The 26,877-nt window shown below is 42.5% G+C and overlaps 1 protein-coding gene across 1 annotated transcript in view; it reads right to left on the bottom strand.

Moving 5' to 3' along the window:
• The window catches only part of LOC106583234 (zinc finger protein 385A), a 59,621-nt gene that overhangs the window by 21,729 nt on the left and 11,015 nt on the right, over nt 1-26,877 (bottom strand). The window contains 3 exon segments of the mRNA XM_014167172.2: nt 1,056-1,123; nt 1,126-1,165; nt 15,020-15,183. Coding sequence (XP_014022647.2) covers nt 1,056-1,123; nt 1,126-1,165; nt 15,020-15,183 — 272 coding nt within the window.

Raw genomic sequence — 26,877 nt, 5'->3', positions numbered from 1 at the left:
TTCTCTAGTCCCCTAGTCCCCTGTTCCAGTTCTTTAGTCCCCTAGTCCCCTGTTCTTTAGTCCCCTAGCCCCCTGTTCTTTAGTCCCCTAGTCCCCTGTTCTTTAGTCCCCTAGCCCCCTAGCCCCCTGTTCCTGTTCTTTAGTCCCCTAGTCCCCTGTTCTTTAGTCCCTAGTCCCCTAGTCCCCTGTTCTCTAGTCCCCTAGTCCCCTGTTCTCTAGTCCCCTAGTCCCCTTTGCTCTAGTCCCCTAGTCCCCTGTTCTCTAGTCTCCCAGTCCCCTGTACTTTAGTACCCTAGCCCCCAAGCCCCCTGTACTTTAGTACCCTAGCCCCCAAGCCCCCTGTACTTTAGTACCCTAGCCCCCAAGCCCCCTGTACTTTAGTACCCTTGCCCCCAAGCCCCCTGTACTTTAGTACCCTAGCCCTCAAGCCCCCTGTACTTTAGTACCCTAGCCCTCAAGCCCCCTGTACTTTAGTACCCTAGCCCCCAAGCCCCCTGTACTTTAGTACCCTAGCCCTCAAGCCCCCTGTACTTTAGTCCCCTAGCCCCCTAGCCCCCAAACCGCCTGTACCTTAGTCCCCTAACCCCAAGCCCCCTGTATTTTAGCCCCCTTTACTTTAGTCCCCTAATACCTCAAACCCCTGTACTTTTGTCCCCTAGCCCCCCAGCCCCCTTTACTTTAGTCCCCTAGCCATCCAGCTCCCTCTACTCTACTTTGTCCCCGCAGCCCCCCAGAGCACAGTTGCATAATATTAACTCCTTTCTGGGAAGTGCCAATGAAATGGTGTCAAACAGAGAGACGGTAATGTAAGCTAAGCAGGGCTGCCCCAAGGGGAGAAGTGGAGCCGAGGAATCGTAGACACAGTTCTCACCTGACACCTGCTCCAGCAGTCCAGTCAATAATTGACATTTAGGTCAGGTTATGATGTAGTGCATAGATAGATGTGTGGAATACTTAGATGGATGCCTGGATGAATGTGGATTGATGGATGCCTGGGTGAATGTGTGGATGGTGGATGCATGGGTGGGTGGATGGATAGTGCCTTACTGCCTTACTTCTGAGTTGAAGCGGATCTGGCAGACATTGCAGGAGATGATGGGTCGTTTGGTCTTCATCACGGGGGGCCGAAGGTGTGGTTCATCACCGCCTTCTGTACCGGGTCCATCTGGAGGGGGAGGGGCAGAGAGCAGGTTATATACATAATTTAAGTACTCTGAGTAGGGGAGCAGATAGACATAGGTCATTGTGCCATGATGGTGGTAGCAGAGTTAATGAAACGCTTTGAAAAAGGCCCCTACAGTGGGAGGGAGGTAGTGAAGGGGAGGAGGGAGAGAGGAGAGAGAGAGAGAGAGAGCGAGAGAGAGGGGTGGAGAGTGAGTGAGAGAAAAGGAGAGAGAGTTAGAGAAGGGAAGAGAGCCCTGATTGATGACGACAGGAGAGTGTTTTTTTCATCAGCAGCTGCCAGAGCTGTCTGTGCGGGTCTTGGGTGCTGTTCAAATGCTTTTTTGATAGTGGGGTTAGAGGGCCCTGATTACAGACTCCATCCAACAGTATAGCAGGAGGATCAAGGAAACTGTATGGCTAAGAAGTTAAAATGGTGTCCTATAGAGAGAAATAGTAATGGGGTCTTTTTGTAGGTACTAACTCTGTCATCGTTCGTTCGACAAAGCCTATGAGGAAAATGAATGGCGTTTTTGTAGGGTTTTAGGATAAACCCCCAAAATAAGGTATGTGGTACACACAGGCGTAGGAGAGCTTATACAGGTTGTTCTATGACATAATCTTCGTCAGCTAATATCCCTTGTGATTTTTGAAGAATTTATTTTATAATAAAAAACACATAAATCAAATAAAGGTTTCATAATTCATAAAGATCATGTTAGCTTCAAGTTCCTCTGTGTCCAAATCACTAAAGACTTCAAATGGTCCAAACAAACTCTTCCCCCCCAAGAGGTTGAAAAATCCTCAAAAAGTTCTACAGCTGTACCATTGATAGCATATTGACTGGCTGCATCACTGCCTGGTATGGCAATAGCACGTCCCACGATTGCATGGCCCTATAGAGTGTGGTGCGGACAGCCCAGTACATCACTACATCCCTGCCATCCAGGACATCTATACCAGGTGGTGTGGTAGGAAGGCACGGAAAAATGTTAAAGAATCCAACCACACAAGCCATAGACTATTCTCTCTGTTTCCGCACGGCAAGCGGTACCGGTGCAAGTCTGGCACCAACAGGCTCTTGAACAGCTTCTATCCCAGAGCAATATGACTGATAAATAGCTAACAAAATAGCTACACAGAGTTAACCTCGTATCTTTATTGACCTTTTATTTGTATTTTTGCACTGTCTCTCACACACACTCCCTACATCTGCTCACTCACACATAATATGCACATACATTTATACTGACTCTACACCCACACACTCCCACTCACATACAAGCTGCTGCTACTCTGTTTATCTTATATCCTGTTGCCCAGTCACCTTACCCATATACATATCTATCTCCATCACTCCAGTATCCCTGAACATTGTAAATATGGTATTGGATCTGACCCTGTATATAGTATGCTTACTTACTTATTGTGTTCTGCATATTTCTTCTTATTTGTCGTGTTTTCCTTCCTAGTAATACATTGTTATTTATTACTACATTGTTGGGTTTTGAGTTTGCAAGAAAGGCATTTCACTGTACTTCTGCATGTGACATTAAAACTCAAAACTGTATGAACAAATCACCTGAACACGGTCTGTAGAGAGGAACAGACCATGATAGTAGACAACTAGAATCTGATGTGAGCAACATGTTCTTAGACTAATATACAAGGCTTTTACAGTATGTGGAGCATTTTTAAATACTTCACAGCTCTTTAGAAAGACATGTTGACCATGTGGATCTGACTCAAGCCAACCCAGACGTCTGATGTTTACAGTGGTGAACAAAATAGCCCCAAACAGGATTCGTGAGCGTTGTGAGGGTTCTGACCACTCTTCTCGGTAACCACAACCCGGGCTGGGTGTTTCTCCACTCTGCAGCCAAAAGGACAGAGGTTTTATTCAGCTTCTAATCACTGACTGCTACTGTGAACTTATACTGCAAAATGAGAGGCTAGTTTCACTTTCAACTTCCAAACACCAGGCTAAAGGTGTAATTATTCTCCCATATATAAGTGGTTGAATACAGTTCCTGTCTATATTTATACTCCTCTTCCTTAACCTGGAGTTCTGTTTGTTCCCCTCATCACTCACTCTCTCTCTCTTTCTCTCTCTCTCTCTCTCTCTCTCTCTCTCTCTCTCTCTCTCTCTCTCTCTCTCTCTCTCTCTCTCTCTCCTGATATGTTATACTGATATTTAAACCCTGAGACCACACCTATCACTTCCCACCCACTCTTCACTCTCTTTTTCTCTCTCCCTCTCCCTCCCCCCTCTCTCCTCTCTCCCCCTCTCTCAGTTTTACAATATAGAAGGTCGTTGCCCTAGAATACAGCTGTCTGACTCCAAATTAATTTGTTTGTGCTCACCGTTCTCTCACTCTCTACATGCCAACAACAAGGTGTTTGATCTATGAAGATGTGTGTGTGTGTGTGTGTGTGTGTGTGTGTTTAAGTGCATGTATGCGTGTGTGTGTGTGCAAACAAGACGGCAAGTCATTGTCCTCACCTATTCAAGTCCTACTGTCAATTTTGGTTAGCCATGTGGACTACTCTTTGTGTTTTGTAACATCTCTTTCTCACTCTCTCTCTCCCTCTCTGTGTCCAGCTGTTGTGAACAGGCTGATTGATCTCTCTCTTTCCACCCCGCCGTTTCTCTCTCCACCCGGCTCTACGTTCTGTCTGCCGTTATGACCTCACACATTAAGTCACTCTTTTACGTCCCTTCTTTCATTCCGTCCTCTCTTCATACCTCCACCTATACTGTACACCATATGGGGCTGGTAGAGAAATCATTATCTACTCCACTCTGCACTCTCCATAGACGAGGGCAGCACTCGCTCCATTGGATAGTATGATAGCTGAGCGTAATATATGGTGCAAGCAAACTCTTTATAAGTGGATCATGGAGCATTCAGTCTAGCAGCCAGGCTCACAGAGCATCCGGAACTTGCTCCCTCACTGCACTGCCTGTTTGTTGTTCTTATTATACACTGTCTCAATAACAGGTCCTCATGAGAATAACACTAATTATCTGACAACTGGGAAACTCTGGACCTGGAAGTCAGTTCCACTGCATTGTTCCCCTCTAATCAGGGACTGAATTAGACCTGGAAGCCAGTTCCACTGCATTTATTCATTGTTCCCCTCTAATCAGGGACTGAATTAGTCCTGGAAGCCAGTTCCACTGCATTTATTCATTGTTCCTCTCTAATTAGGGATTGAATTAGACCTGGAAGCCAGTTCCACTGCATTTATTCATTATTCCCCTCTAATCAGGGATTGAATTAGTCCTGGAAGCCAGTTCCACTGCATTTATTCATAGTTCCTCTCTAATCAGGGACTGAATTAGTCCTGGAAGCCAGTTCCACTGCATTTATTCATTGTTCCTCTCTAATTAGGGACTGAATTAGACCTGGAAGCCAGTTCCACTGCATGTATTCATTGTTCCCCTCTAATCAGGGACTGAATTAGTCCTGGAAGCCAGTTCCACTGCATTTATTCATTGTTCCCCTCTAATCAGGGACTGAATTAGTCCTGGAAGCCAGTTCCACTGCATTTATTCATTGTTCCTCTCTAATTAGGGACTGAATTAGACCTGGAAGCCAGTTTCACTGCATTTATTCATTGTTCCCCTCTAATCAGGGACTGAATTAGACCTGGAATACCAGGTATGTGCAATTCATTATCAGGTAAAACAGGAAACCATCATGCTTCGGACCTCGTAGGGTAAGAGTTGAGTACCCCTGCTCTAGTGGCTCTCTCAACCTCATAAATTACTCATCAGTGCTCTGTGAAGAGCCTCTGTTCTAGCACCCTCTATAGGTTATCAGGGTTAATAAACTCAGCAAAAAAAGAAATGTCTTCTCACTGTCAACTGCGTTTATTTTCAGCAAACTTAACATGTGTAAATATTTGTATGAACATAACAAGATTCAACAACTGAGACATAAACTGAACAAGTTCCTCAGACATGTGACTAACAGAAATGGAATAATGTGTCCCTGAACAAAGGCGGGGTCAAAATCAAGAGTAACAGTCAGTATCTGGTGTGGCCACCAGCTGCATTAAGTACAGCAGTGCATCTCCTCCTCATTGACTGCACCAGATTTTCCAGTTCTTGCTGTGAGATGTTACCCTCAGTCTTCCACCAAGGCACCTGCAAGTTCCCGGACATTTCTGGGGGGAATGGCCCTAGCCCTCACCCTCTGATCCAACAGGTCCCAGATGTGCTCAATGGGATTGAGATCCGGGCTCTACGCTGGCCATGGCAGAACACTGACATTCCTGTCTTGCAGGAAATCACGAGCAGTATGGCTGGTGGCATTGTCATGCTGGAGAGTTATGTCAGGATGAGCCTGCAGGAAGGGTACCACATGAGGGAGGAGGATGTCTTCCCTGTAACGCACAGAGTTGAGATTGCCTGCAATGACAACAAGCTCAGTCCAATGATGCTGTTACACACCGCCCCAGACCATAATGGACCCTCCACCTCCAAATCGATCCCGCTCCAGAGTACAGGCCTCGGTGTAACGCTCATTCCTTCGACGATAAATGCGAATCTGACCATCACCCCTGGTGAGACAAAACCGCAACTCGTCAGTGAAGAGCACTTTTTGCCAGTCCTGTCCGGTCCAGTGACGGTGGGTTTGTGCCCATAGGCGACGTTGTTGCCAGTGATGTCTGGTGAGGACCTGCCTTACAACAGGCCTACAAGCCCTCAATCCAGCCTCTCTCAGTCTTTTGCAGACAGTCTGAGCACTGATAGAGGGATTGTGCGTTCCTGGTGTAACTCGGGCAGTTGTTGTTGCCATCCATTACCTGTCACGCAGGTGTGATGTTCGGATGTACCGATCCTGTGCAGGTGTTATTACACGTGGTCTGGGGGGGTCCACAGCGGAGCGGAGGCAACCAGAGGCGAGTGACGGGGGACATGGTGGTGAGGACGATGGAGTAGCACCTGGGGAGGGGTGCTCCATGGCGACAGAGAGGCCACCGGAGACAGGGCAGTGGGAAGATGGCAGCGCAGTGGGAGGTGAGTTACAAGTGGATCAGGAATTCAATGAGGCCTTTGGGAAGAAGTGTTTACATTTTGTGCACTTAAACGTCCGAAGACTACTACCGAAGATCGATGAGATACGCCTGTTGGTTTGTAAATCAGAGGTGGGTGTCTTATGTTTTACGGAGACATGGTTGGATTCATCTGATTGTGACTCAGAAATTGAGTTAGATAATTACTCTGTTGTCAGGAAGGATCGGAATCGGAACGGTGGGGGTATATGTGCGTTTGTAAGATCAGACATTGCTTTTAACATGAGATCGGATTTAAAAGCTGATCTGGAGATTGTCTGGCTGTATATCTGCTATCCCAAAACCAAGCTGATTTTGTTGGGGTTGTGTTATAGGCCGCCCAAGCAGAATGCATTCTATGAAGGTCTTGAAATTGTGTTGTCAAACTGTAATGATTTCCTGTTGAAGGAAATCATTTTGTTAGGGGATTTCAATACTGATGTCTGCAAAAAGAATAGCCCAACCCACAATGTATTTATGCACTTTTGTAGATCACTTGCTCTGACCCAAATGATAAAAGATCCCACCAGGATATGGGAAACAGTGTAAAGTACCATTGACTTAATATTGGTGTCTGATAAATCTAAAATATCGCAGAGTGGAGTAATAGTCTATGGAATCAGTGATCATTTTATTACATTTTGCTCAAGGAGGATTTTTAATGATATATTTAAGTGTCACAAAACCGTTAGAATCAGAGGACAAAAAATACTGTGTAGAAAAGTTTAGGGAGGAAGTGGGTAAAATTGACTGGTCACCTGTGCTAGATAGTGTAGGGGTAGACAGTGCCTGGGAGGTATTTAAATGTAGATTCCTTGATGTGGTGTATGTGATTTCTCCCATTAGACAGGTCAGGGTAAAGCAGAGATCTAGCCCTTGGTTTAATCATGAGATTCTAGAATATATCCAAGCAAGGAATAAGGCATTTAAAAAATTTAAGAACAGTCTGATTTTGTCCCATATAAACGTCACAGAAATGAAGCACAAAGGAGGATGGATGAAGCTAAGAAGGGTTACATTGCTGAGAAAATCATTGAAAACAAAAATGACCCTAAAAAGCTTTGGAAATCATTTAAGGAACTAGGCTGTAGTAGTACTACCAAAAATAAACTAAACAGTATTGGACTGAACATCAAAGGGGAGATGGTATATGAAACAGCAGAGGTTGCCAATGAATTCAGCTCTTTTTTTACTCCTGTTGCCAGCAAGCTGGTTAGCAAGCTGCCCACCACTTCTGGTTTGTATGGAAGCAACCAGGTCAAGAAGTATTATGTAGAGTTAGGGGTTCAGCCAAACTCTTTTTCTTTTGCAAAGGTAGAAACAACCAAAATAGTCAGTATGCTGGCAGAGCTTAAATGTTCCAAAGCCACAGGCCTGGATAATATTCCTGCAAGGTTTCTAATAGATTCTGCTCAGCAAATTGGCCCTTGTATTACGCATATCGTTAATCTCTCTCTTGAACAAAGCACCTTTCCCAGGGACATGAAACAAGCTAAAGTTCTACCTCTGTATAAGAAGGGGATAAAGTCTGACCCTGGGAACTGTAGGCCTGTATCTATCCTCTGTGTAACATCAAAGATCCTGGAGAGAGTTGTACATGAGCAAATGTATGAATATGTTAACAAACAGAGTCTAATGTATGATTTTCAGTCGGGTTTTAGAAAAACATTCTCCACTGATTCATGTCTACTTTACTTGACTGACTTCATCAGGAAAGAGATTGATGATGGACATCTGTGTGGAATGGTATTGCTTGACCTATAGAGGGCCTTTGATACAGTTAACCACTGTCTCCTAATCTCCAAACTGGAGGCACTGGGGTTAAGCAGTATCCCTCTAGGCTGGGTAAAGTTCTATTTATCAGGGAGGGAGAAAGTAGTAGAGGTTAATGGTTCACTGTCTCAGGCAAAACCAATGTTGTGGCGTTCTGCAGGGGAGCGTCCTTGGGCCTCTGCTGTTTTTATTGTATATTAACGATATGAAAGATGCTTGTTCTTGCCGTCTTTTTCTTTATGCGGATGACTCTACACTTCTGGTGTCTCACAAAAGTAAAACTATGTTGGAGAGCATACTTAGCACAGAGCTTACTAACATTAGCAATGGCTTGGAGATAATAAGCTAATCTGCACTTAGGGGAAACTGAAGCAATTATTTTTGGATCCAGACCTAAATTGTGTAGGTCGTCTGAAATCAGAGTGGAGTTAGGGGGTGAGGTGCTGACTACTAAAACCCCTGTTAGCTACTTGGGATGTATCCTTGATGGAAGCTTGGGAGGTGTGAGCATGGCCAATAAGGTGCTAGGGAAGGTTAATGCCAGGACTAAGTTTTTGGCTAGAAAGTCCAAGCTGCTTGATAAGGACTCCATGAAAGTGCTAGCTACTGCCCTCATTCAATGCCATTTTGACTATGCTAGTACTTCCTGGTTTGGGGGCTTATCTAAACTTATGAAGGGGAAGCTCCAGATAGCCCAGTATAAGCTGATCAGGGTAGTATTGAAGGTGAGTCCACGTACTCACATTGGCAGGAGCTGCTTTCAGGAACTAAACTGGCTGCCTGTTGAGGCTACGGTGTCCCAGATTAGACTAGGTTTGGTTTACAGGAGTATTTATGGTCCTGCGCCCAGATATCTAAGTGATTACTTTCCTCGTGTTAGGGATACACACAATCACAGCACAAGATCAGGTGTTGCTGATGTGTGCTTATACAGGTTCAGGAGTAATGCTGGGAAAGGTACTTTCTTGTATACTGGAGCCTCAGAATGGAATGAGTTGCCTCTGCCTATAAAAACAACGCCCTCTCTGGATAGCTTTAAAAATAAAGTAAAAATATGTTTGATGTCTTCTGTTCCCATATGAATAACCCAATGATGTAACTGGAATGATGAGATAGATGTTCTTCTTCTATGTTTTAGTTTTATTATTTCACTGCCATACTGTGTTTGATCTTGTCTAGCCATCTTGTCTCAAGAGGACCACAATGGAAATAAGTCCCAGACTTTATTGTGTGTTATCCTCAATGATTTTACTCATGTGTATGTATGGCTTTTAAGTTGTATGTGTGCTTGTTTTTTAAAATGGTCGAATTAATAAACTAAACTAAACTAAAGTAGGAGTGACATTTTCGGAAAAAGTGGATCCTTTCCTTTTGACGGGTCCATTTGTGGTTTCAGGGTGGGTGGGAAAGGAGTTGGGTGCAGTTGAGTCAGTGAAGGTAAACTGTAGTGGAATTTGTCTGTGTTTCTTCTGCCCAGAGGGAGCCGGGAGCCGGACACAGGATTGTGTAGTTTCGGTGTATAAAATTGTGTGTGTCAACTGCAATGGTGGAAAAAGTACTCAATTGTCATACTTGAGTAAAAATAAAGATACCTTAGCAGAAAATGACTCAAGTAAAAGTGAAAGTTACCCAGTAAAATACTACTCGAGTAAAAGTCTAAAAGTATCCTGTTTTTAAATGTACTTAAGTACAGTGATAGAAAAAGTACTAAATTGTCATACTTGAGTAAAAGTACAAAGTAAAGTAAATGCTATACATCAAATTCTTTATATTAAGAAAACTCGACGGCAGGGAGGGGCACACTCCAACATTCATAATTTACACTCATAGTCATAATTTACAAACACAGTAGTTGTGTTTTGTGAGTCCGCCAGATCAGAGGCAGTAGGGATGACAAATCGTTATATTGATAGGTGCCATAATTCTGTCCTGCTTGAGCATTCTAAAAGTAACGAGTACTGTGTGTCAGGGAAAATGTAAGGAGTAAAAAGTACATTATTTTCTTTAGGAATGTAGTGGAGTAAAAGAAACATTTGTGAAAAATAGAAAAAGTAAACTACAGATACCCCAAAAAACGACTTAATCCTTGTATAGTCTTAACATTCTATATACTCCCCTTGTCTTAAGGGTAAAAAATGACCCGCCTTCACTAAACCCCTAAAATAAAGCAGCTTAATTTAATTTTAAACCCCAAATCTATTTTGCATGAAGAAACAACCTGTCATTCATCACATACTTTGTGTATATCTATTTTCCCTCTTCACAATGCAGAAAGACCGCATTTAATCCTCGTTTTTATTACAACACACCTGTCATATTTGTTTTCTTTACTAAAGTAGAGGTTTTTTATTATTATTATTATTATTATTATTATTATTAATGCTAAAGGTACTGCATAGGTGTAAACATTCATTTTTTAGCAAGAGATAGCACGTGTATAGTCTAAGAAAGAAGCAGAAATGTGCAGAAAGTAGTTTTGAATGCATTTTATTGAAGGGAAAAAATAGCAGTCTTAAACTTTTTTGCCAACATCGTGATATATTCTTATATATTGTACAATGAAGAATTCAACTACAATTCAACTCCCTTTTTTTACCATTTCCCCCACCCACAAGGTGTATAAACAACAACAATAAATAAGAATAAAATAAGATAATAGATTCAAAACAAAAATGTGTAGAACACACATCAAGTCTAATTAACACATGTAAGACTGTATGCAAGTGTGTGTGCATGGACTTTGCAGATGTATTTCTCACATGTGCAGTACATAGTATTTGTTTTACAGTCCTTCTTTGGGGGGCAGAATTGGCATCTCCTCCTCTTGCCTGCCCCAGCTGCAGCCTCAGGTGGATCAGGACAAGATTCAGCCCCCTGAAAAGCTTTCACAAGTGCTGCAGAGGCTGCTGTGCGGGGAGGCGCTCCCTTTCTTGAATGTATGGGGTTACACGTGCCTTTCCCAGCTGCTCCAGGAACACCCTCCTCTTGTTTCCACTTATCAGGCATCCAGGTAGGGTTGATATTGTTCCATATCACGAAGGCATTGTATGAGGACATATCAATGATGTTATGGAAGATAACCAGGGGCCAGCAGGCGGTCATCCTCCTGCAGCTGTAAGTTCCAATCACCTTGTCCAGGTTGTCCACACCTCCTTTGTTGTGGTTGTAGTCCAGAAAGATGGCTGGCTTCCTGTCCTCATGATCACTGATCTCAACCGCTTTGTGCAGTGTGCTGAGGAGGACCACATTCTTGTTCCTCTTTGGGAGGTAAGAAACTAGAGTGGTGGTGGGGGTGAAGGCAAACTTTGATGAGAAGGCCTCTCTCCCCCTTGTTGTGAGGAGTGCAGGGGGGTGCTCAGGCTTGTTATTTCTAACTGTGCCAACCATGGTGATCTTCCTCTTCAGAAGCTGCTGGCTGAGTTCAATCAGTAGCACACACAATATCAAATTGTCATTGCGTGTGTGTGTGTCTTTGTGGTGTGTGCATTATTTTATAACTGCTGGGTCAAAAATGACCCTAAGACAATTGTTGTACCCTGGTGGTGTACAGCTTTCAAGGAAATATGAACAAAGGCGATGTTTCACCTTTTCTAATGTTGGGCTCACTCTAGGAAAAGTCATCAAATTTCAAGTTGAAAAAATATCATTTAGGGGGTTTTCTCTGCTGTTAAACATAGTGGCAGGTCATTTTGACCCATAAGACAACACAAGGGTTAAGTAGTACATAAAAGTATTTTTACTTAAGTACTTTACACAACTGGTAAACTGTAGAGGTGCCCATGTTGATGGGGATCGGAATTGTCCGGTGAGAGAGAGGCAGGTTGAGGTGGCCTGAATCAGAATAGTGCAGAAGTTGTCATATGATGAGGCGGTGAAAAAAGTAGAGGAGGATGGGTCAAGGGTGAGGGATCCTGAGAGGATCCCTGTGAGTAGTAGATCTGTGCCAGAACAGAGGGAGGTCAATGAGTGATATACACTACCGTTCAAAAGTTTGGGGTCACTTAGAAATGTCCTTGTTTTTGAAAGAATAGCAAAAAAAAATGTCCATTAAAATAACATCAAATTGATCAGAAATACAGTGTAGACATTGCTAATGTTGTAAATGACTATTGTAGCTGGAAACGGCTGATTTTTAATGGAATTTCTACATTACATAGGTGTACAGAGGCCCATTATCAGCAACCATCACTCCTGTGTTCCAATGGCATGTTGTGTTAGCTAATCCAAGTTTATCATTTTAAATGGCTAATTGATTATTAGAAAACCCTTTTGCAGTTATGTTAGCACAGCTGAAAACTGTTGTTCTGATTAAAGAAGCAATAAAAACTGGCCTTTTTTAGACTAGTTGAGTATCTGGAGCATCAGCATTTGTGGGTTCGATTACAGACTCAAAATGGCCAGAAACAAATAACTTTCTTCTGAAACTCGTCAGTTTATTCTTGTTCTGAGAAATGAAGGCTATTCCATGCGAGAAATTGCCAAGAAACTGAAGATCGTGTACAACGCTGCGTACTACTCCCTTCACAGAGTAACGCAAACTGGCTCTAACCAGAATAGAAAGAGGAGTGGGAGGCCCCGGTGCACAACTGAGCAAGAGAACACGTACATTAGAGTGTCTAGTTTGAGAAACAGACTGGTGTTTTGCGAGTATTATGTAATGAAGCTGCCAGTTGAAGACTTGTGAGGCATCTGTTTCACAAACTAGACACTGTTGTCCTGCATATCTAATGTGTTTCCTTGTGTCGATAGTCAGGTACTTACATTTATTGTATTTTGTACTATTTTTCTAATTGTTATGATGTTTGATTACAAAATACCCAGTCTGATATTGACATGCAAGCGACAAATCACAAATCTACAGCCATCAACATATTGTTGTCCTGCACATCTGTGCTTTTACATGTGTATACATGGCAGGCTCCAGCCGGGTTCTCAACTTACGGTTGAGAGTTAGAATAATAGAATACACAAGGTGCAATTTCGAGATGTGGTTGTGCATCAGCAGTTTTTCTCTTGTTATGTCAGTCACTGACAGTCATTCAATTAGCCATGTTAGCTAACAATTTTTGTATTGGTAAGTTAGTCTAGTTAGTCTAGCCAGCAATCTAAACTATACCGACTGGGCAGGTGCCCAGGGGCCCTGACCTCCAGGGGGCCCACATTGATTTTGTTGGTCACTCACTTAGATATCATTAACATGGAATAAATCTTGGCAAAATGTGTAGAATTGCCGGAAAGTTTGCTTAAAACTGCAAAATGTTATCTACTTTCCGTGGCAAAATGTGTAGAATAGCAGGAAATTCACTTTAAAACGTCTCTCCACCGTCAATAGGGTGTTTTGCCCACGAGGTGTGCCGGCCCTGTGTGTATGTGTACGTGCATGTGGCGTTTGTGCTTGAGTGTGTGTGTACGCGCCCACCAATGTTTGTCACCGTGCTGACCTTCACGTGAAACCCAATCTGGAAATGAACTGGATGGGGCCATGTCTAAAAACGCTGATTATGGGGAACGCTGGCTGTGCGTCTTATTAAATTGATTAGCCATAACTCATTGTTGTAAGGTTCTGCTTTTCTTTTCTTAGCCAACCTTGTGTTCTTTTTCTTTGTGTTCTTGAACGTAGCCCTGTTTCTTTGTGTTATTGAACGTAGCCCTGTTTCTTTGTGTTCTTGAACGTAGCCCTGTTTCTTTGTGTTCTTGAACGTAGCCCTGTTTCTTTGTGTTCTTGAACGTAGCCCTGTTTCTTTGTGTTATTGAACGTAGCCCTGTTTCTTTGTGTTATTGAACGTAGCCCTGTTTCTTTGTGTTCTTGAACGTAGCCCTGTTTCTTTGTGTTCTTGAACTTAACCCTGTTTCTTTGTGTTCTTGAACTTAACCCTGTTTCTTTGTGTTCTTGAACGTAGCCCTGTTTCTTTGTGTTCTTGAACGTAGCCCTGTTTCTTTGTGTTCTTGAACTTAACCCTGTTTCTTTGTGTTCTTGAACTTAGCCCTGTTTCTTTGTGTTCTTGAACTTAACCCTGTTTCTTTGTGTTATTGAACGTAGCCCTGTTTCTTTGTGTTCTGGAACGTAGCCCTGTCTTTCATTTTTGTTCATTGATTTCACCTGTGTTGGTTTCTCACCTGATCTCATCAGCTCCCTATTTAGTTCAGTTCTTTCTGTTTGTATGGTTGTGAGGTATTGTTTGTTTTGACTGGCTACCTGTGTTTGACCATTGCCTGCCTGTGACCACGATTCCTACCTTCTGCGAAGGCTTAATAACCATCTGGGTGTGAATCTCCACCTTTTTTTCCCTGAGTATTCATTACAATTGTATTGCAGTAAAATGCTCGCTGGGGCATTTTGTGAATATGCAGAGCTTTATTCTGCCACAGGGATAGCAAACACTTGTCAGCTTATTATTGAGGATCATTCTATAAAACCACTTAATCAGAATACATCACCTGTCTACAGTTACAAGACCCCTCAAATTGACTGGCACATACATCCCAGAGGAATATTATGCGAAACCAAAGCCAATTACAATGAATATTCTCAGACAGCCTGCAACAAGATGACACCAGTGGTATATTTAAGCATTAAGGCCCGAGGTGGTGTGGTGCCAGGAGTGCCTGGATATAACCATTAGCTGTGGTACATTGGCCATATACCACAAACCCCCAAGGTAGAATAGAGTAATGACTGACATTACTAAATGATATTAAACAGCTTTTTAATACATATCATAACCAAATGTAGCCTATTAAAAGCTGCATATAGAGAGCAAGAATACCCCAATGCATTTAAAAACGGCACTATTTGGGCTAGTGTTTTACCTGACTAGGTCATGAGATCAGGAAAAACTCCAGGCCCCAGAAAACACATGTACGAATTTTGCTACACAGCTTTTGAACCTTGTCGACCTCTGAGTTGAAGGGGGTCTACATGTGTGTGCGCTGTGTTAGTGTGTGTGTCTGCATATGTATGGCGTGCATGCGTGGTGTGTGCCTTAACATGCCTGTGTGTGTGTGGAGTGCGTTTACTCACTGTTGAGTAACTGTTGGTGTTGAAGTTGTGGAAGAGGCCCATGCTGTGTTGTGGTGGAGCTGTGTCCATTGGGAACTGCAGGAACTGCTTCATGTCCAGCGGGGGTGGGATCACTGTGGGGGTCCTGAAGAAGGCAGGGACCACCCCTGGACGGTTAATGCTGCCTAGAGAGAGAGAGACAGAGAGGGAGAGAGATGGTTTATTCAGAAAATATCTAAACAGTCAGTGGTCTTTTTCTGTTGTTTCTTAATGTAACCGACTACCAGGGTTGGGTAGGTTCCTTTCTAAGTGTAGTCTGTCACAGATACTAGTTACCTGTCCAAAATTGGAATCAGTAACGTAACTTTTGGATTACCCAAAATCCATAACGTAATCTGATTACTTACGTTTGGATTACTTTCCCTTTAAGAGGCATTAGAAGAAGACCAAAAGGATCCATCAAATGCATTTGGTGTGTCATCATTGTGGTCTCTGATTTGTGGTCGCTTAGGTGAAACAAACAGAATTGAATTTCATTGAGAAAACAGAAAGGTGTCATAAATGTATTTTGTTTTGTCGCAAACATCCTTTCTAAATTTGAAAGTAATCTAATAGGTAATCTAGTTTTTCAAAAGTATCTGAAATCTGATAACAATATTTTGTGTGCACAATATTTGTGTGCACTGCTGTGCTGTAACATCTAATAATGTGCATTGCCATACTGCTAATCCATGAGACTCAGTTTCAATCCCCCCCACACACACACATACACACACACATACAGTACCTGTCAAAAGTTTGGACACACCTACTCATTCATGGGCTTTTCTTTATTATTACTCTTTTATACATTGTAGAATAATAGTGAAGACATCAAAACTATGAAATTACACATATAGAATCATGTAGTAACCAAAAAAGTTTTAAACAAATCAAAATGTATTTTATATTTGAGATTCTTCAAACTAGCCACCCTTTGCCTTGATGACGGCTTTGTACGCTATTGATATTCTCTCAACGAGCTTCATGAAGAATGCTTTTCCAACAGTCTTGAAGGAGTTCCCACATATACTGAGCACTTGTTGGATGCTTTTCCTTCACTCTGTGGTCCAACTCATCCGAAACCATCTCAATTGGGTTGAGGTCGGGGGATTGTGGAGGCCAGGTCATCTGATGCAGCACTCCATCACTCTCCTTCTTGGTCAAATAGCCCTTACACAGCCTGGAGGTGTGTTGGGTCATTGTCCTGTGAGAAACAAATGATAGTCCCACTAAGCGCAAAAAAAATGGGATGATGTTTCGCTGCATAATGCTGTGGTGTCCATGCTGGTTAAGTGTACCTTGAATTCTAAATAAATCACAGACAGTGTCACCAGCGAAGCACCCCCACACCATAACACCTCCTCCTCCATGCTTTACGGTGGGAAATACACATGCAGAGATCAGCCGTTCACCTACTCTGCGTCTCACAAAGACACCGCGGTTGGAACCAAAAATCGCAAATTTGGACTCATCAGACCAAAGGACATATTTCCACCAGTTTAATGTCCATTGCTCATGTGTCTTGGCCCAAGCAAGTCTCTTCTTCTCATTGGTGTCCTTTAGTAGTGGTTTCGTTGCAGCAATTTGACCATGAAGGCCTGATTAATGCAGTCATGCAGACATTTTCCGCATTGACTGACCATGTCTTAAGGTAATGGTGGACTGTTGTTTCTCTTTGCTTATTTGAGCTGTTCTTGCCATAATATGGACTTGGTCTTTTACAAAGTAGGGCTATCTTCTGTATACCACCCCTACCTTGTCACAACACAACTGACTGGCTCAAATGCATTAGGATGGAAAGATATTCCACAACAAGGCACACCTGTTAATTTAAATGCATTCCAGGTGACTACCTCATGAAGCTGGTTGAGAGAATGCCTAGATTGTGCAAAGCTGGCATCAAGGCAAGAGTGGCTATTTTGATGAATCGCAAATATAAAATATATTTTCATTTGTTTAACACTTTTTTGGTTACTAAAGGATTCCATATGTGTCATTTCATAGTTTTGATGTCTTCACTATTATTCTACAATGTAGAAATAAAGAAAATGCCTTGAATGAGTAGGTGTGTCCAAACTTTTGACTGGTACTGTAAACCTACACCTACAGTACGGTATGTAAATAAGATATTTATGTATTTCATTTTCAATACATTTGCAAAATTTCGAAAAACATGTTTTCACTGTCATTATGGGGTATTGTGTGTAGATGGGTTAGAATTGAATCAATTTTTAATTCAGGCTGTAAGAAAACAAATGTGGAATAAGTCAAGGGGAATGATTTATCCCCCCTCTCCTCAATCACTAATTTACAGCATCTCAGAAGTGAGATTGCGAGAGAGGGAGTGAGGGAGAGAGAGAGAATGAGAAAGAGATGGAGTGTGGTAGAGACTAGCTCTACACCTGACAGCGACTAGCTCTACACCTGACAGCCACCTCTCCTCTAATCAACCATTACCTCTGAGCCCAACTCCTCTGGGAGAGAAGAATAAACATAGACCTCCATTGCATCATCCATTTCCTCTCCCCTTCTCTTCTCCTGTGCTGTCTCTCTCTCTCTCCATCCCTCCCTCCCCTGCATTCTCTCTGGCGATGAAGCAGTGGTGAAAGCCTGCACTTGAATAGTCTACTGTGACGGGCGGGGAGGTTAAGCTTCTTAAGCCTCACAGCTGGAGCACTGCAGATATCAGCCTAGCTCCTTGGTATTCCTCCATCTCCCTCCATCTCTCTCTCTCTCTCTCTCTCTCTCACAGGCTCTTTCTCCCTCACTCTGTGCACTGCTTTCTCTCCCCATTTCACGCTCTCTTTTTCTGCCTCTGCTTCTGTAACCTCCCCACCCTCCCTTACTTCGTCACTCTCCTGCTGGCTGTTCGTTCATCTTCCCTCTCTCTGTCTCGCTCTCTTTATTATCTTTCCTTGTCGTCTTTTATTCTGGGTGCCAGTGTCACTGTAACTACTTAACAAATTTGCTACGTTTGGAAAACCGGTCACAAATCCTAAACATTGTGAGCAGGAGCTATTTTGGTTGTGAGAGAGGAAGTTCCGTTGAATGTGAGAGACTTGAAGAGGATCATCAATGTGCTGTCAGTATTAGAGTTAGAGACAGTGCTCTCTCACTCTGTCTCTCTTTCTCTCTCTCTCTCTCACTCTTTCTCTCGTTCTCTCTCTCTCTTTCTCTCGCTCTCTCTCTCTCTCTCACTCTTTCTCTCATTCTCTCTCACTCTCTCTCCCTCTCTTTCTTTCTCTACCCAGAAGCTAAAAGGCTGTCACAGCTGAAGCTCAACTGCAACCAGTCTCATCGGTGTGTGGATGCTGGTCCTGACATGCCTCCAAGTCTCTGTAGTGATGGAGGAAAACAGAGAGAAAGATCTCCTGAACAACAACGAAAGAAAGATGAAGAGAATGAGAGGGAGAGGGAGACAGAGAGAGAGAATACCCTAAACTAGTTGTCAACACAATTAGACCCAACCAAATCATGAGGGGAAAAAAAGATAATTGCTTGACACATTGGGAAGAATGAACAAAACAACAGAGCAAACTGGATTAGTATTTGGCCCTAAACAGAGAGTACACAGTGGCAGAATACCTGACCACTGTGACTGACCCAAAATTAAGAAAAGCTATGTACAGACTCAGTGAGCATAGCCTTGCTATTGAGGGAGGCCGCTGTAAGCAGACCTGGCTCTCAAGAGAAGACAGGCTATGTGCACACTGCCCACAAAGGAGGTAGAAACTGAGCTGCACTTCCTATCCTCCTGCCAAATGTAGGACCATATTAGAGACACACATTTCCCTCAGATTACACAGACCAACAAAGAATTAAAAAACAAATCCAATTTTGATAAACTCCCATATCTAGTGGGTGAAATACCACAGTGTGCCATCACAGGAGCAGGATGTGTGACCTGTTGCCACTAGACAAGGGCAACCAGTGAAGAACAAACACCATTGTAAATACTTATTTTACCTTTTGTACTTTTTTTATTTATTTATTTATTTCACCTTTATTTAACCAGGTAGGCAAGTTGAGAACAAGTTCTCATTTACAATTGCGACCTGGCCAAGATAAAGCAAAGCAGTTCGACAACATACAAAAACACAGAGTTACACATGGAGTAAAACAACATACAATCAATGATGCAGTAGAAAAAAATAAGACTATATACAATGTGAGCAAATGATGTGAGATAAGGGAGGTAAAGGCAAAAAAGGCCATGGTGGCAAAGTAAATAAAGTATAGCAAGTAAAACACTGGAATGGTAGATTTGTAGTTTGAAGAAAGTTCAAAGTTAAAATATAAATAATATGGTGCAAAGGAGCAAAATAAATTAAATAAATAAATACAGTAGGGGAAGAGGTAGTAGTTTGGGCTAAATTATAGATGGGCTATGTACAGGTGCAGTGATCTGGGAGCTGCTCTGATAGCTGGTGCTTAAAGCTAGTGAGGGAGATAAGTGTTTCCAGTTTCAGAGATTTTTGTAGTTCGTTCCAGTCATTGGCAGCAGAGAACTGGAAGGAGAGACGACCAAAGGAGGAGTTGGCTTTAGGGGTGACCAGAGAGATATACCTGCTGGAGCGCGTGCTACAGGTGGGTGCTGATATGGTGACCAGTGAGCGGAGATAAGGGGGGACTTTACCTAGCAGGGTCTTGTAGATGACCTGGAGCCAATGTGTTTGGCGACGATTATGAAGCGAAGGCCAGCCAACGAGAGCATACAGGTCGCAATGGTGGGTAGTATATGGGGCTTTGGTGACAAAACGGATGGCACTGTGATAGACTGCATCCAGCTTGTTGAGTAGGGTATTGGAGGCTATTTTGTAAATGACATCGCCAAAGTCGAGGATTGGTAGGATGGTCAGTTTTACGAGGGTATGTTTGGCAGCATGAGTGAAGGATGCTTTGTTGCGAAATAGGAAGCCAATTCTAGATTTAACTTTGGATTGGAGATGATTGATGTGAGTCTGGAAGGAGAGTTTACAGTCTAACCAGACACCTAAGTATTTGTAGTTGTCCACATATTCTAAGTCAGAACCGCCCAGAGTAGTGATGCTGGACAGGCGGGCAAGTGCAGGCAGCGATCGGTTGAAGAGCATGCATTTAGTTTTACTTGTGTTTAGGAGCAGTTGGAGACCACGGAAGGAGAGTTGAATGGCATTGAAGCTCGTCTGGAGGGTTGTTAACACAGTGTCCAAAGAAGGGCCAGAAGTATACAGAATGGTGTCGTCTGCGTAGAGGTGGATCAGAGATTCACCAGCAGCAAGAGCGACATCATTGATGTATACAGAGAAAAGAGTTGGCCCACTTTAACTATTTGCACATCATTATAACACTGTGCATGGCCATAATATGACATTTGAAATGTCTTTATTCCTTTGAAACTTTTGTGAGTGTAACGTTTACTGTTCATTTTTGATTGTTAATTTCACTTTTGTTTATTATCTATTTCAGAGAGAGAGAGAGAGAGAGAGAGAGAGAGACCGAAGCATTGGAGGGGTGGGGTAGTGTTGTGGGGGGGGGGGGGTGGCTGAGGGTTTAAATATCCTTATAACACGTCAGGAATCCTGCAGCTCACATGATGGTCATAATCACCTCTCCTAAACTGACTTCAGTCAGGACTCGTTTCAAAACCACCTGTAACTTCTCTTGAGCAATGGCAGGTTATCCCCCCACAACAACTGCTCCATGTGCTCTGTGGCAGCCCACTGATCCAACCTCCCCATCCTGTATGTGTATGGGTCTTTCGGCAGCGTTGGGATAATGTGGAAGTCAAATTTCCTTTGATGAATAAAGTGATCTTAATCAAACCATGTGCTACCATATCATGAACATACATTTACTCAAAAGACGAATTACATATACATGTAACATTACACACTATACACACATAAAAACATACTACACCCATACAGTACTAGTGCAGAAACACGTCCTAGAAGCATATAGACACATGATATCCTGCGTCTGCCTGAACAGATGCGATCTTAGCCAAGCAGACAGTGGCTGGACAGCAGCACAACCTCCAATCCAGTCTTGAGTGATTTACTTTGGCATCAGATCAGTGAACACACCCAGACACACACAGACACACACACCAGAGGAGGCCGGTGAGAGAAGCTATAGGAGGACAGGCTCATTGTAATGGCTGGAATGGAATCAATAGAACGGTATCAACCACATCAACCATATGGAAACCACATGTTTGACTACGTTCCATTTATTCCAATCCAGGCATTACAATGAGCCCATCCTTCTATAGCTCCTCTCACCAGCCTCCACTGACACACACACACTCCGCCTTCTCCAGTGACGAAGTCGAGAGAGAGCATCGATCTGACATGGTCTGAAAGTCACTAAAGTGTTAAATCCCTGCCAAATAAATATCCACCCCTCTCTCCTTCTCTCCTTTAAGACAGTCCTGTCCTCTCGATCCTCCCCTATTCCCTCTCCTTATTGCTTTCCTCCCCCAAATGCAAATGTTTGGCTGAGGAGAAGATCAATGGTAGCGTAATAGCTTATTGGATTGTACAGGGGTTAGGAGAGAGGTGGAGGAGACATGGAGATAGAGAAGGAGAAAGAACGCGATCGAGGGAGAGAGAGAATAGAGAGATGGAGTGAGTGAGACTATGAAACAGAGAGAAAGTCTGACTAGGTTGACATGCAGATTGATATCTTTTCTTCTTCCTCCACCTCTACTTTCTCCCGACCCCACGAACATCATCATGTTATAATGGAATAATGAGTTGATGAAGACATTGACCGTCTGTTCAAGATACAGTATTGTTGCACTGTAACACAACAAAGGTGATTTGACAATTTACACTTTCATTTGACAAATGGACACTTTTACTTTTCGTCTGTAAACAACAGCTGAGCTGACACTGAATACGTGATCATGTTAAACTCCCTAGAGAAGTGTCCCCCCCGAAGGACGAATTTGGCCCACAGCTGATTTTATTTGGCCCACAGGTTTTTGGGTGAGGGGGACATAAAAGACTGTAAAAACACCAGCAAATCAGCTCGGAGTAATTTTAATTATGGATATCTGTTCCAAAGTATTGCCATGCATATTAAAGAGATATACGTGATCATATACTGTACAAAGGTAAGCAAGGTTCGAAATGATTACGGTTTAGTCAAATATTATATCTGTTTGGGCTTCTTGTGGTCATCTTAGAGTCTACAAATTATTTGTAATTATGTTCTGGCCCCCTAACCATCCTCTCAATAAAAAATCGGCCCACAGCTGGATCTAGTTGATGATCCCTGCGCTAGAAGGACCAGGGGCTGGGTTTCTACTAAGCTAACATATGGAATTGTTTTAAGAAAGTCATACCAAGGATGCATTTAAGGACACCTGTAAGTATCCCAAAAATATATAAAAACAATATTTGATGAATCATTGAATTTGGCCTTACTGCTATTAGCAACTAGAAATGCATTCAAAAAACATATTCATACCTGGAAAAGAGATGTATCAAAAGACATTGTCAAGATCAAAAATGTTTCAAAAGAAAGTATGTTTTGGTGTTTGCCCTATAGGCCTATCTGAGCGATATAAAATATACTGCATTTTACACCTTTTATTTTGGCACTGAAGTACAGTGCATTTCGGAAAGTATTCAGACTTTTTCCACATTTTGTTATGTTACAGCCTTATTCTAAAATGGAGAAAAAAAAAAAAATCCTCATCAATCTAATAATGATAATGATAAAGAAAAAACAGGGTTTTCGAATATCTTACAAATGTATTAAAAAAAAATACCGGAAATATCTCAATTACATAAGTATTCAGAGCCTTTACTCAGTACTTTGTTAAAGCACATTTGGCAGCGATTACAGCCTCGAGTATTCTTGGGTACAAGCTTGGCACACCTTTATTTGAGAAATTTCTCCCATTCTTCTCTGCATATCCTCTAAAACTCTGTCAGGTTGGATGGGGAGAGTCGCTGCACAGATACTTTCAGGTCTCTCCAGAGATGTTCGGTCAGGTTCAAGTCCAGGCTCTGGCTGGGCCGCTCAAGGACATTCAAAAACTTGTCCCGAAGCCACTCCTGCGTTGTCTTGGCTGTTTGCTGAGGGTCATTGTCCTGTTGGAAGGGGAACCTCCACCCCAGTCTGAGGTCCTGAGCGCCCTGGAGCAGGTTTTCATCAAGGATCTCTCTGTACTTTGCTCTGTTCATCTTTCCCTCGATCGTGTCTAGTTCCTGCCACTGAAAAACATCCCCACACCATGATTCTGCCACCATCATGCCTCACAGTAGGCATGGTTACAGGTTTCCTCCAGACGTGATGCTTGGCACTCAGGCCAAAGAGTTAAATCTAGGTTTCATCAGACCAGATAATCTTGTTTCTCATGGTCTGAGAGTCTTTAGGTGCCTTTTGGCAAACTCCAAGCGGGCTGTCATGTGCCTTTTACTGAGGAATGGCTTCCATCTGGCCACTCTACCGTAAGGCCTGATTGGTGGATCGCTGCAGAGATGGTTGTCCTTCTGGAAGGTTCTCCAATCTCCACAGAGGAACTCTGGAGCTCTGTCAGAGTGACCATTGGGTTCTTGGTAGCCTCCCTGATTAAGGTCCTTCTCCCCCGACTGTTCAGTTTGGCCAGGCGACCAGCTCTAGGAAAGGTTTTGGTGCTTCCAAAATTCTTCCATTAAGAATGCTGGAGGCCACTGTGTTCTTGGGGAGTTTCAATACTGCAGGTATGTTTGGGTACCCTTCCCCAGATCTGTGCCTCGACCCTTCCCTCAATCCTGTCTCAGAGCTCTACGGACAATTCCTTCTACCTCATGGTTTGGTTTTTGCTCTGACATGCACTGTCAACTGTGGGACCATATATAGACAGGTGTGTGCCTTTCCAAATCATGTCCAATCAATCAAATTTACCACAGGTGGACTCCAATCAAGTTGTAGAAACTTCTCAAGTATGATCAATGGAAACAGGATGCACCTGAGCTCAATTTGAGTCTCATAGCAAAGGGTCTGAATACTTATGTAAGTAAGGTATTTCTGTTTTTATTTTTTATAAATTAGCAGAATAAAAAAAAAAATGTTTTCACTTTGTTATTATTGGGTATTGTGTGCAGATTGATGAGCACATTTTTTATTTAATCAATTTTAAAATAAGGCTGCAACATAACAAAATGTGGAAAAGGTCAAGGAGTCTGAATACTTCCCGAATGCACTGTTCTTCCATAATTCTATTAATTTTTAAACTGGTACTGGGTTACCTTCAGACGAGTCCCATGATGCTTGTGGGGGTTGTAGAGCAAAACAATTGACATGTACATCTTCATGAGAGTCTCACCTTCTGATCATATTAGTTTGTAGCCCAAACCATTCAGACTCTACAGACAGAAGTTGACCGATCGGCGGTACCGACTTCAGACGAGTCCCGTGAAGCTTGTCAGTGTCGTAGAGCAAAACAATCAACATTTATAGTGCCAGTCAAAAGTTTGGACACACCTACTCATTCAAGGGTTTTTCTTATTTTTCACTATTTTCTACATTGTAGAATAATAGTGAAAACATCAAAACTATGAAATAACACATATGGAATCATGTAGTAACCAAAAAAGTGTTAAACAAATCAAAATATATTTTATATTTGAGATGCTTCAAAGTAGCCACCCTTTGCCTTGATGACAGCTTTTCACACTCTTGGCATTCTCTCAACCAGCTTCATGAGGTAGTCAACTGGAATGCATTTCAGTTAACAGGTATGCCTTCTTAAAAGTTAACTCATGGAATTTCATTCCTTCTTAAGCCAATCAGTTGTGTTGTGAGAAGGTAGGGTGCTATACAGAAGATAACCCTATTTGGTAAAAGACCAAGTCCATATTATGGCAAGAACAGCTCAAATAAGCAAAGAGAAACGACAGTCCATCATTACTTTAGGACATGAAGGTCAGGCAAGTGCAGTCGCAAAAACCATCAAGCGCCATGATGAAATTGGCTCTCAGAGTTATCCAGAGTTATCTCTGCTGCAGAGGATAAGTTCATTAGAGTTACCAGCCTCACAAATTGCAGCCCAAATAAATGCTTCACAGAGTTCAAGTAACAGACACATCTCAACATCAACTGTTCAGAGGAGACTGCTTGAATCAGGCCTTCATGGTCAAATTGCTGCAACGAAACCACTACTGAAGGAGACCAATAAGAATAAGAGACTTGCTTGGAACAAGAAACACGAGCAGTGGATATTAGACCGGTGGAAATCTGTCCTTTGGTCTGATGAGTCCAAAGGTGAGATGATCAGATGAAGATGAACAGATGGTCTCCACATGTTTGGTTCCCACGTGAAGCATGGAGGAGGTGTGATGGTGCCTTACTGGTGACACTGTCTGTGATTTATTTAGAATTCAAGGCACATTTAACGGGCATGGATACCACAGCATTCTGCAGCGATAAGCCATCCCATCTGGTTTGCTCTTAGTGGGACTACCATTTGTTTTTCAACAGAACAATGACCCAACACACCTCCAGGCTGTGTAAGGGCTATTTGACCCAGAAGGAGAGTGATGGAGTGCTGTGACCTGGCCTCCCCAATCACCCGACCTCAACCCAATTGAGATGGTTTGGGATGAGTTGGACCGCAGAGTGAAGGAAAAGTAGCCAACAAGTGCTCAGCATATGTGGGAACTCCTTCAAGACTGTTGGAAAAGCATTCCAGGTGAAGCTGGGTAGGAGAATGCCAAGAGTGTGCAAAGCTGTCATCAAGGCAAAGGGTGGCCACTTTGAAGAATCTAAAATATACTTTGATTTCTTTAACACTTTTTTGATTACTACATGTTTCCATATGTGTTATTTCATCGTGTTGATGTCTTTACTACTATTCTACAATGTAGAAAATAGTGAAAATAAGAAAAACCCTTGAATGAGTAAATGTGTCCAAACGTTTGACTGGTGCTGTTCGTGTTCATGAGAGTCTCACCTTTTCACATTGATTCTAGGGGGATAATTCTTAATATCCACTGTGCTGATTCACAGATGACAGACACTTGACACAACTACTCACAGTGACAGACTGACAGATGGCCTTGGGATGCTTCATAGAGATGTTAAAATATACTGTAAATTATGATTTTTTTACATACAGAAATTATATACAACTAAAACATGTATTATAGGAGTGCTGCCTTACTACTTTAGTGTAATGGTTATGTAGATGTACTGTATCTCATTTGATCTTGACACAATGTCTGACCTCCATGAATTCCCAGTATCCCCCGACAGTCTAGCAAGAGCACATGGCTCACAGACACTCATGAACACACACATATACACACACGTTGGTTTTACTGTTCAAGTGAGGACCATAAAATGCATTCCCATTCAAAATCGTATTTTTCCTAACCCCTAACTCTAAACCTAACCCTAGCCCTAACCCTTAACCTAACTCTAAAACTAACTCCTAATCCTAACCCTTAACCTAACTCTAAAACTAAACCTAACCCTAACTCCTAACCCTAACCCTTAACCTAACTCTAAAACTAAACCTAACCCTAACTCCTAACCCTAATCCTAACCCTATCTCCTAACCCTAACCCTTAACCTAACTCTAAAACTAAACCTAACCCTAACTCCTAACCCTAATCCTAACCCTATCTCCTAACCCTAACCCTTAAACTAACTCTAAAACTAAACCTAACCCTAACTCCTAACCCTAACTCCTAACCATTACCCTTAAACTAACTCTAAAACTAAACCTAACCCTAACTCCTAACCCTAACTCCTAACCATTACCCTTAACATAACTCTAAAACTAAACCTAACCCTAACTCCTAACCCTAATCCTAACCCTAACTCCTGACCATAACCCTTAACCTAAATCTAAACCT

The sequence above is a fragment of the Salmo salar genome, chromosome ssa22 (genome assembly GCF_905237065.1).
Source record: "Salmo salar chromosome ssa22, Ssal_v3.1, whole genome shotgun sequence".
Taxonomy (NCBI): Eukaryota; Metazoa; Chordata; class Actinopteri; order Salmoniformes; family Salmonidae; genus Salmo; species Salmo salar.
Note: the sequence above shows the minus strand (reverse complement) of the source record. Positions and strands in the feature narration are given on the sequence as shown.